The sequence below is a fragment of the Notolepis coatsorum genome (genome assembly GCF_963971535.1).
Source record: "Notolepis coatsorum genome assembly, chromosome: 1".
NCBI classification, from domain to species: Eukaryota; Metazoa; Chordata; class Actinopteri; order Aulopiformes; family Paralepididae; genus Notolepis; species Notolepis coatsorum.
The window spans coordinates 99,900,893-99,913,569 of record NC_140165.1 but is presented as its reverse complement, the minus strand read 5'-3'; the positions used below and the strand labels follow the sequence as shown (position 1 = coordinate 99,913,569).

Sequence of the window (12,677 nt, the reverse complement as noted above, 5' to 3'; positions counted from 1 at the left end):
TAGTAACTGATGGGTTCAGATAAATGTAGTGGAGTCAAAAGTACAATATTTCCATTGAAATGTAGTGCAGTAAAAGTATAAAGTTCCCTAAAATGAGAATACTCACCTAAAGTACAAGTAGCTCGAAATTGTACTTAAGTAAAGCACTTGAGTAAAAGTACTTAGTTACTTTCCACCACTGCTCATAAGTATGCGAGGGAAGTGTCTTTTTTTTATTAATTTTTGTACACATGACACACAACTGTGTGAGTTACGGTATTGTCTCAACGCTGTTTCTTCTCTGAAGAAAGATAACTTCTCCATTTTCAGTGGATCTTTGACTGATATTGCGAAAGCTCTCGGGGTCAAGGATGTTCAACCAATAGGAATTCTCACGAATACAGAACTAAGAATGGTTTCAAGGAAAGGCTGTCGCCGGTCAGTCGGTGGTCGAAAGTGGTCTCCTTCTCTTCATGCATTTTAATCTCTCCTCAGGGTGATTTTGCAAGCAATCAGCAAGATATGCCAACTGGGTTATTATCACATGTTTGTTCAACCACTGTGCTGGATTGATAATACTGATTGAATGTTTTTTTTCAAGTGTCATGCACCCAAGGTGCCCAGCCCACATACATACATACATACAGTTGCAATGGGTCAGTGTACAACATACAAGTTAGAACATGATATTTCTGGCTTAAAATACATGGGTTTGGAGCGCGTCTATACTTTCCACAAGCAAGTTGTCCTTCCGCGTTGCTCTGATTGGCCACTGACCTACGCTAGTTTTTTGCCCCCACGCCGGTATGAGAGAAATAATAATAATGAGCAGCGTAGAAATAATAATAATGCAAGAGCGAGCCTCGTAGAAATAATAATAATGCGAGAGCGAGCCTCGCACACACGCACGCTGAAATGGGTATCGTAGAACATGACATAGTCGCATGACATCTGATTTATTAGTGCCAAAACTGCCAATACTAAAGATTAGGGACAAACGCACGCAATTGGCACAAGTGTAAATCATGGATTAGTCACTCAGTTTTAACATCGGCCCGCGTAGCTCAACTCGTTCGTCAGCTGGCTGTGGAGCCTATGGTCACAAGTTCAAATCACTCTTAGTTCAATTTTTTCAATTGAAATAACGTATTGTATTGTTTTCATCTCTCTATATTAACGTGATTCCATCAACACAACATAAATGTTCAAAACACGACTTCATTCTGTTCTGTTATTGGTCCATGATGGCAATAAGTTGATATAGACTTTATTCTGTCAACCTTGACAATGTATGGTTAATGCTATTGATGTAGACTCATCAAAGTATTTTTAAATGCTTTGTCTAATAAACTAGACTAAATATAGCCTATAGAACAGATTTTTACAGCCTAATCTAAAACAGATTTTTTACACATTGGTTCAAACATGATCACGGAAGGTGACAACCCTAACATGTCATGTTGTGTCACAACAGAATGAGTAGGTGAGTGTTAGGCCTACAGAAAGTGTAATCTATTGATTGACTTGCGCGACCTAGTCAATTCGGTACAAGAGTCTGGTGGGCGAGATTATGCATGACCAGCCTGTGATCTAAAAACTCCTGCCTGTGGCTGAATAATGAAGCCCAAAGTCGCGTCACGCGCAAGAGCATATTACCTACTTATGGCGTGCTCAATATTAAAACTCACTGCTCGTCCACCCAACGTAAACAGAGCAGAGATAAGCAATAATGTGCAGAGATAAGCAATAATGAAGTCGTGTTTTGAACATTTATGTTGTGTTGATGGAATCACGTTAACACAATGGCGCCCAAGCACGGATATATCCGGCTTTCGAATCCATGCTTAATGGAAGGACGGATATATCCGTGGCAAGTTGTTTAGGCTTTTATTCCATTTTAATAACCTATTCAAGGTCGCCGAGCTGCACTGCAGATGTACCCTACTCTTTGAATTCGAGAAAGTGCATTACCGGCCAGATCCTCTTAGGGGCGCTATTGCGATAATGCAGTGTTCCCTGTGGCCGAAGTTGTCTTTTTTTTATCTCTAATGTAGCTTTCTACTCACCTGAAGCGATAGCATGGAATACGTTTTGGATCGCGGATTTCACTCTGCAATAAGGGGATTTATCATCAGCCAATGGACATATCGATCTACCAGATGGCGATCGATAACGGGGAAATGCTCGGGGGATCCAACCGGCTCATGGTAAGATCTTTTTCACGTAAATTACATGCTGATCGGGCCTTGTTATGATACTCAACCAGGCGATTAGCGTATGTGGCTACTTAGACGAACACGGTTCTTGGTAATCAATAATAAGAAACAACGTCCCCCGCCCCCCCCCCCCCCCCTTTCATGCATACATGCTTGAGGATCGTGCCGATCATATGCAGTTTGAGTTTTAACTGTAGCTTATGTATAATGGAAATGCCATTGGATATAACGTTAGTAGCTATTAGCCCTTTATCTAGCCTTCCAGGAAATATACTAGACCAAATGCCGTATAACGCTTATATTCACGGCGCTATAAAATGAGAACGTATTGATGATTTTTTTTCCCTTTAAGCCATTTTGAAGGGACGGTTTATGGTCCCAATTGACAATGAGAATGGACATATAGCAATACTATAAAGTATAGATTTAGCTCTACAAACAGCCCCAAGTCTGTTTACATTTGCTGGTCCTCTAGAGATTTATTAGACGCATCCCAATGGCCCCGAATGTGTTAATATAGAGAGATGAAAACAATACAATACGTTATTTCAATTGAAAAAATTGAACTAAGAGTGATTTGAACTTGTGACCATAGGCTCCACAGCCAGCTGACGAACGAGTTGAGCTACGCGGGCCGATGTTAAAACTGAGTGACTAATCCATGATTTACACTTGTGCCAATTGCGTGCGTTTGTCCCTAATCTTTAGTATTGGCACTAATAAATCAGATGTCATGCGACTATGTCATGTTACGATACCCATTTCAGCGTGCGTGTGTGCGAGGCTCGCTCTCGCATTATTATTATTTCTACGAGGCTCACTCTTGCATTATTATTTCTACGCTGCTCATTATTATTATTTCTCTCATACCGGCGTGGGGGTGTGGGGGCAAAAAACTAGCGTAGGTCAGTGGCCAATCAGAGCAACGCGGAAGGACAACTTGCTTGTGGAAAGTATAGACGCGTTTGGAGCAAGTCTTGAGACCGCCAAGAGGGGGCGACAGAGACAGGCTCTTGCCACAAAGGGAAAGCTTCTATATTAATTTTCTGGATTGTTTAGCGCAGCGGTTCTCAAACTACGGGTCGCATTTTTTATGTTCTGGCAACATATTTTGGCTAAATATACCTTGTTTTATAAATGTGTATTGATAACATAGTGCTGTAATTACATTTTCTAATAAATATACATGATCAAGTTCAACAACGTATGCTTTTATTGTGATATTCCTTAATTCCACGTTGAAATTATGCGATACATTAACACATTAACTGCCACGGAGTTTCAGCATCTTATACCATTCTCTGCCAGTACTGTAAGTCTATGGAGATGTTCACCTTCTTTGCAGGGCTATAACTTTTTAAATTGTATTGCTAAATTGACATTACTATGGCCCATTCAACATCGATTATCTATCGTTCAGGATGTAGGAACGTTTTACTTTTTCATTCACACATTCATACAAAAATACCGTCTAGAATATAAATATGTTTTTATCGTTTTCTGCAGTAATTCCTAGAACGTGAGATATAGGCATAAATGCATATATACATTATCAAATGCCGTTTGTTGCCGATCGACGCTATATTAAAAATGTCAACTGTACATGGTCCTAAACGTTATGACTGATCATGCGCGGGTGAACGGAGGGGGGGGGGGGGGTGTTTATAATTCCGTGATCGTCGTTAAATGATTTATGTAGTATGGGTGATATATAGATCAGAGCAGTTTGCATCGATAATAATAAACAAAAATGCTGAAAGTCACGGCAGCCTCCTCTTACCATTGGGCGATGATACTGGAGCAAACAGATCCCAGTTATTTGATGGGGATGAGGCGATCCATTTCCGGTTTGTATAATACTAATACACGCCCAAATCATGTTGATTATTGAGTTATGGCAGCGATCCATATCCACGGTGTGTGGCTAGAGTCCTGCGATGATATGCGAGTGGCCGGACGGATTTAGGAGACGCACCGACATCCAACCGGCATTTCCGGTTTGGCAACTCGCCGATCATCCACCAGGTGGCAGTATTGAAGCGTTGCAGAGTTGTGCTGAGTCCCACAGCATCAGACAAGGCTCCGTGAGTGAAATATGAATACCATGGCAAAAATATGAAATATGATCAAAATAACGTTGTACGCCGTGGATTGGCAGAATTAGCATGAACTTGAAACACGTCGTACAACGTGAATGGCGCACAAAGTGTTAAGTGTGGGGTCGCCAAAGAAAATCATAAATAAAATGGGGTTGTGGTATAAAAAGTTTTGAGAACCCCTTGTTTAGAGCCTAGATGCCTCAATGAGGAAAATGTTTTGACCTGTTTCATTTGATTGTTCTTTTTTATTAATGATTAATTCTTATATATTTTCATTTATCTTTATAATTTTCCTTTATATTTATCATTTAATGAAACTGCTGCTATGATGGGGTGGCTGGTTGGTGTAGCGGAGATTGCGCTTGTCACCAATGCAAGAGACTCCGGTCTCGACTCCCTGAGTCAGCATTGCCTGTGGCTTGGACCAGTCGTCATACTATCTCAATTGGCAGAGGTAGCGGGTGGAAAGTCGATGGGTGGGGATTGGACGTTGTGGACAGCGACTCCTACAGGTCGGTTGGGTGACGCCTGTACAGCAGAGACAGGAAGTATCAGGGGCAGCATGAGCCTCCCACGCGTTACTCCTCGCCACTGAGAGTCCGCGCTGTCTGGTAAAAAGATGCGACAGGCTGCCTCCACGTGTACCGGCGGGGACACGTGATGCAAGGCTTCTATCCTCACTACAGCCGACCAGTGGGAGGCATAGTCGAGCAACGTTTCAGATGTAGACCTACTCTGTATATATATATATATATATATATAGATATATCTTTGTGCTTTTGTGTTTTTCATGCTTCTGAAACATAGGCGTCGTTTTGGTATGGCAAGGTATGGCATCAATCTGAAATACTTTTTGTCATTCGTGACAAAATCCTCTCATTTGCATCTCATTTGTGACGCAGTGTGTGCTCCGTAGTCAGACTCGCGCTCGCGTCTATCTCTCCCTCTCTCTCTACCCAGTCTTGTTGGAATGTGTTGTCACTTCCTATGTTGTCACTTCCTATTTGATTTGTATAATTTGGTCACTGACCATGCTTCATTGCAAGCAATTTCTTTTTTTTTATCCACCTTTTCTCCTCCTATTTTTTAGTATTTTTCCTCCCATCCCAATTCGTTATGCCAATTCCCCCCTCCCCTTACTGGTCGTTGCGCGCATGTGCCCCCCACTGGCCGGTTTAGGGAGCCCTGAAGTCTATCACATGCTTCCTCCGATACATAGGAGACAGCCAGCAGCCTCTTTTCACCTGGCAGCGAGGACTCTCATTGGTGAAGTGTAACGCGTGGGAGGTCACACTACCTTCACCATTTCCCTCCCTCGCTGTGCAGGCGCCCTGACCGACCTGTAGGAGTCGCTGTTTACAACGACCAGATTACCACCCACTGGCTTCCCTCCCGCTGACACTGCCAATTGTGCCAGTATGACGACCGGCCAAGCCGGAGGCACCGCTGACAGCCGGATTCGATACCAGTGTCTCTGCGGTGGTAGACAGATGCTTAGTCCGTTGTGCTACCCGGCCGCCTAATTGCAAGCTATTTCTGAAGAAGGTGTGTTCACACCGAAACGTCATGAAAGAAACAAGAGTGCGTGTCTGGACCTGTTCCCCTATTTTTTCATGCAGTGTACAATATAAAAATGACTACTCAAACTTGCAAAACTGTGAACTATGCCTTTAACTTGTTTTCCCTCTGGTGCAGAGTAGCAGAAGAGCCAGGCCCATAAACACTGTGGACGTTTTCAAAACTGTGAACTATCCCTTTAACATGTCTGTTTTTTCCTCTGGTGCAGAGTGGCAGAAGAGCCAGGCTCACAAACACTGTGAACTATCCCTTTAACTAGTTGTTTCCTCTGGTGCAGAGTGGCAGAAGAGCCAGGCTCACAAACACTGTGAACTATCCCTTTAACTAGTTGTTTCCTCTGGTGCAGAGTGGCAGAAGAGCCAGGCTCACAAACACTGTGAACTGTCCCTTTAACTAGTTGTTTCCTCTGGTGCAGAGTGGCAGAAGAGCCAGGCTCACAAACACTGTGAACTGTCCCTTTAACTAGTTGTTTCCTCTGGTGCAGAGTGGCAGAAGAGCCAGGCTCACAAACACTGTGAACTATCCCTTTAACTAGTTGTTTCCTCTGGTGCAGAGTGGCAGAAGAGCCAGGCTCACAAACACTGTGAACTATGCCTTTAACTAGTTGTTTCCTCTGGTGCAGAGTGGCAGAAGAGCCAGGCTCACAAACACTGTGAACTATCCCTTTAACTAGTTGTTTCCTCTGGTGCAGAGTGGCAGAAGAGCCAGGCTCACAAACACTGTGAACTATCCCTTTAACTAGTTGTTTCCTCTGGTGCAGAGTGGCAGAAGAGCCAGGCTCACAAACACTGTGAACTATCCCTTTAACTAGTTGTTTCCTCTGGTGCAGAGTGGCAGAAGAGCCAGGCTCACAAACACTGTGAACTATCCCTTTAACTAGTTGTTTCCTCTGGTGCAGAGTGGCAGAAGAGCCAGGCTCACAAACACTGTGAACTATCCCTTTAACTAGTTGTTTCCTCTGGTGCAGAGTGGCAGAAGAGCCAGGCTCACAAACACTGTGAACTATCCCTTTAACTAGTTGTTTCCTCTGGTGCAGAGTGGCAGAAGAGCCAGGCTCACAAACACTGTGAACTATCCCTTTAACTAGTTGTTTCCTCTGGTGCAGAGTGGCAGAAGAGCCAGGCTCACAAACACAGAGAGCAGCTGCTGCTGCAGGAGCTGGTGGTCCTGGTGAACCAGAGAGACGACCTGGTGCACGACATAGACGCCAAGGAGAGAGGGTGAGACACACACACACACACACACGCACGCACGCACGCACGCACACACACACACACACACACACACGTACATATAGGGTGACCAGGTCAAAATGGTTCAGTCGCAGGACAGCAGCACTGCTTTTGCGGGACAATGCGGGACACGTAGGGGGGGGGGGGGGGGGGTAAAAAAAAAAAAGTTTTTACATTTTTTTTTATTGCTAATTAACACTTTGATCGCCATGGGTTAAATTCATAATTGACCATCCCTCGCCAGCTCTATTTGTCTATGGAGAAGTTCCCCTTCTTTGCAGGGCTATAACTTTTTAAATTCTATTGCTACATTGCCATTATTAGGGCCCATTCAATGTCCTATATGTATTGTTCAGGGTGTAGCAACGTTAAACTTTTTCATTCACATATTCATACTAAAATATGGTCTAAAGTATAAGTATGTTTTCATCGTTTTCTGCAGCTTTCTCCAGAACTTGATTTATAGCTCCAAATGCATTATATTGATGATGAAATACAGTTTGGTAGGAATCTGTGCGAGATAAAAAGTTTCAACTGGACGTGGTTCTAGACGTTTCTACGCATCATCTGATGATGACCGGATGGGCGGGGGATCGTTTATAATTCCGTGGGCAGCGTTAGATGATTCATCCAGAGTGGGTCATATGTTCATCAGATCAGTTAGTATAGAATATGTTAGAATATAACGCTGAATCTTACCGTGGCTTCCTCGCGCCGCTGGCAGATGAGCGTGGAACAGATTTTTTTCTATTATGGGATGTAGAAATGCCCGATCCATTTCCAGGTTGTATAATAGTATATACGTCCAAATAACGTTGTTTATTGAGTTAGGGCGAGCGATCTATTATCCAGTGTTTCAAGATGGAGTCGCGGGAGCTATAGAGAGTGGCCGGACCACATTTGGATGAGTACTACCGGTTCAAAGGTTAATATCCGGTTGGCGATCTGCCGATCGGCCACCAGATGGTGCTCTTGAACCGCTAGAGAGTTGAGAGGAGATCAGCACTGTGTCTCAGGGCGCCGGAAAGGAAATATGATTTCGATGACAGATTTTTTAAATATTGACATCAAAGACGAGTTACGGCGTCTTCGGCAGAATGAGCATGGCTCTGAATGACGTGAAAACTCGTTCCCGGCGATCATAGTGTTAAAATTAAAGAAATGTATTTATTATTTAAATGCCTTTATATCATATTCGACGCAGACGGTAGGCTATATATAGCTCATTTTGTTATTAATCTTATTAAACTCACCTCCGGTTTTGGGGATATTAGCCTCCGGATTCTATTGCCCCCTTCCCTCTGGACAGTGTCCCGGCGATACTCCCCGTGTATTCTGTTATTATAACAAACCGACCCTCTGATTCAGTTCTCAATAATAGTCGCGCCAGACTTGCTGAAGAGGCGCTCCTCTGAACAACTATACGTGACGTCCCTCTCTCCTCCAGTTTGGGGATCATCTGAAACGGATCTCAGCCACGTATACTTCTTGTCCCAGTCTCTGTTATATGAGCAAAGTCTCTTTTTTTTGCCTCCATTTCCTTGTTTTTTTTAGCTAGCTAAACAACTTGTATCAGTAATATTGGCGGTCTTTCTTCTGACTACCGATTTTTTTATTTTAAATATAAGAGGGTATTGGAACGAGGCATTAAATTAACAACATTTAAAACATTTTTTAAATAATAATCTTTGAAAGATAAAAAAAAGAAAAAAAAATCTTTGAATTGCGGGACATTGTTATGTTGACGCGGGACAAACGTCCCAATATCGGGACGGGACAGGTGGGCACCCTACGTACATATACACACGCACGCACGCACACACACACACACACACACACACAGAGAGACACACACGCACATACAGAGACACACACACACACAAGATTGACACCCAATGTGAGATAACATTTTGGGGGACAGGGGCACAGACCCAAGTAAATGGTAAATGGATTGTACACAATTCAAACATAGATGTGTCTTATATAAGTTTGTAAAGATGTGGCCATATTACAGTACAGTATATAAGCTTTCTACATGGGGAGGGTGATAACTGTGATGACTGTGATCAGAACAGACCTGGAATTCATCTTCCGGTCTCCTCTCCTCACCAGAAGCTCCAATCTCTACAGAACATACAAATACACACATAAAGTAAAGTACATTAAATACATACACACACACACACACACACACACACACACACACACACACACACACACACACACACACACACACACACACACACACACACACACACACACACACACATAAAGTAAAGTACATTAAATACATACACACACACACACATAAAGTAAAGTACATTAAATACATACACACACATACAGTAAAGTACATTAAATACAAACACACACATAAGGTAAAGTACATGACATACAAACACACACATACAGTAAAGTACATTAAATACATACACACACACACATAAAGTAAAGTACATTAAATACATACACACATACAGTAAAGTACATTAAATACAAACACACATAAAGTAAAGTACATGACATATAAACACACATAAAGTAAAGTACATTAAATACAAACACACACAAAGTAAAGTACATGAAATACAAACATACACACAAAGTAAAGTACATGAAATACAAACACACATAAAGTAAAGTACATTAAATACATACATACATACACACACACACACACACACACACACACACACACACACACACACACACACACACGCACGACACACACACACACACACACACACACACACACACACTTCAATAATTGATTCTGGTGCCCATCCACCCTAATTCTCCTCTCCTCTCCTGTGATATCCTGTCCTCTCCTGTCCTCTGATCTCCTGTTCTGTCCTCCCCTCTCCTGTCCTCTCCCCTCCTGTCTTCTCCTCTCCTCTCCTGTCCTCTGATCTCTTGTCCTCTCCTCTCCTGTCCTCTCCTCTCCTGTCCTCTCCTCTCCTGTCCTCTCCGCAGGGCACTGGAGGAGGACGAGCGTCTGGAGAGAGGCCTGGAGCAGCGGAGGAGGAAGTACGCCAAGCAGCCCAAGGAGAAGTGTGTGGTTCAGTGATCCTTCAGCAGGTCGGACCGGCTCAGACTGGAACGTGGATCAGGACAGAACCGAGGACGAATGCCCCGTGTCCTACGGGAGACTCTTTTCAGCACCAGCTTCTTTCTCTCGTTTCATTTGACCTATCTCAAACCCGCCCTCTTTTCTCGATCCTCCAATCACATAGGTGAATCAAGAAAAGAGGGCAGGGTTTAAGATGGGTTCCATTTGAATGGAAAGCGCATTCCCAGCGGCTCTGGGAGCTGGCTGTGTTTTTAGCGCTCAAGTAAAAAAAAATCAATGTTTAGCCAAGAGCGCCGCGCTTCAAATGGGTTTTTAATGGTAGCTTAGCAACAGTCGCCACAAGCACTTCCCTCTAGCACCTGCTTAGCGCTGCCAGCTGAAAGCCCAGGTGCCTGGTGGACACAGGGGCTTAGAGCCGCACTGAGCCTCTCTCTCTCGTTAGACGGATGATACCTTCTGTCGTGCAGGGTGACGCAGGAAGTACCCGGCTTTAAAGGAATGTTCACCAACTCCATTGATGAGTTGTCAATCGTTTGGTTTGCAGTTTGTGTGTTGACTTTTTATTTTATTTAAAATTTTCTTTGTGACTTTTGTTACATATTCTTTGTTATGAATGTAATGTGAGTTTGGTTATTAAAGTGTGTGTGTGTGAGTGCAGATGTTTATCGGAATGGGGTATAGATATAATTTGACAACACTACAATTCATCAATTATAACAGTTGCCTTACTGTAGGATACGTTACAGTATAAGAGTGTCGTTAAAATGTCAACCTTTCTAACAGAATGTTACTGAGAGGCATTCTTTTTATATCGTAGATATCATCCTGGATGTCATGTCATACAGCTAAATGTATTTAAAGGGCTCTATGGTTTATGTGCCAAATGCAGCTGAGAGGTGTGAGGGAGGGTGACTTGAGAAAGCCAAAGGAGGCGATTCGACTCTTGCAGGTAGCATGCTATCTGTTGTCTGGTTGTTCGTTAAAGAATAATTCTGGTTATTTTCAACCCAGATCATGTTTCTTCTATTGTGTGGGATTGTACCGAATGATCGTCGATCTCGTTGATCGGGCCGCGGATTTTGCGTTTGTATGTCACGTCCGGGGCACTTGAGTTGGTTTGCAGTTCTCCCAAGCAGCTCTGCCCGTGAATTGCGGGGGGAGCTTTTTGGGCAACTCGAGCGCCCCCAGGAAAACAACATTCACTCATTCCATGGTAGGTCCGAAGACTTCGGTGGGAATCGACCGGTTATAATGCCGAATCGTAGACGAATAGGGTCATGGTTGAAAATAACTGGAATTGTCCGGTATGGCTACTGTAAGTATGTGAGGTTTGAGAGCTGACATGAAGAGGTGAGTTCAAGTTGAAGAACTGATGTTGTTGACAAGGTCTTGGAGTTTTAATTGAGAAAATGTTTACGTAACGATATTCTGCCAGTACCACAGTGGTACAAAGGAGAAAGGAGGTTCTCAGCCATGGAACAGCTCACTGTTAAACAAGACAGTTCTTCAAAATTATTGAAATCATTTAAGGTTTTACTATTTATTCAAGAGGAGTCGATCAGAGAAAATGCCACTCAAAGGAATCTTTTATTTGTTTTATTTGGGGTTCTAACCTCAATATTAGCTTCACTGCTATAGAAAACATGTTTTCCCAATGAACACATGATCTATTATATTATTGTATGACCCATGAATGTAGTGCTACTGTTAACTTGTTTTCTGTTTATATTATTTGCATTGTGCGCCACAGACTATACTAATTACTGTTTCAAGATGTCAAGATTTTACTAAATACAATATGAGCATGTCATAGTGGTTATTACACTGCTATTGTCCAAAGTTGAAATATCAGATCTTACAATTATCCAATTCCAAGCACTTCATGTGTACAAGTCTTTATGACGATGTGATTTGAAGCTTTGAAGCTAAAGGCCGACTAGCCCTGAAGTGCAGTGGTTGGTAACCCGTTGACTCATCAACTTCCTTCTCGACTGAAAATATTTTTGCCTCGTCAGTGAAATTCTAAATAATCTCATTTGGTGAGAAGAGGTCTCCCACCACAGAACATAGATTCTGGCCATTTTTGGTATAAAAGTTGCTTTCCCCGTCTAACCCATGTCTGCCCTCGTAAATGCGATTTTGTTCGTTGAGGCAACATTTGAGCGTGAGTTTGAGAAAGTAGATTGTTATGGGTTTGTTGTCTTTAAGTTTTATTTGTCGTTTTATTGTTACATTTGCACTATTTGTAAAGTTTGAAAATACAAAGCTATTTTGGATGTCTTTGAACTTCTTGTCTGCTTGGTTCTTTATTTTACCCATCATTCGTTATTGGTCTTTCATAGATTGCTGTAAATCTAAACCTAAATCTGAAGGTTGATTGGATGCATCTCATGTCCTCTCTTAGAGCCCGCCCACCTGGGTTGGGGTCCATTCTCCTTAAATAGAGGCCTTGCACAGAATGTCTAGAATGCTCATTTGTCATCCATGTTAAAAGAAACAAAGG

The 12,677-nt window shown here is 42.7% G+C and overlaps 1 protein-coding gene across 2 annotated transcripts in view; it reads left to right on the top strand.

The window, feature by feature from the left end:
- ehbp1l1a (EH domain binding protein 1-like 1a) overlaps window positions 1-12,448 on the top strand; it is a 95,824-nt gene extending 83,376 nt beyond the window's left edge. For both annotated transcript variants that reach the window (XM_084320775.1, XM_084320774.1), the window contains 2 exons: window positions 6,978-7,092; window positions 10,078-12,448. In XM_084320775.1, coding sequence (XP_084176901.1) covers window positions 6,978-7,092; window positions 10,078-10,171 — 209 coding nt within the window. In that variant the 3' untranslated portion in view covers window positions 10,172-12,448. The remainder of the gene's footprint in view (window positions 1-6,977; window positions 7,093-10,077) is intronic.
- Window positions 12,449-12,677: the final 229 nt, after the last annotated feature.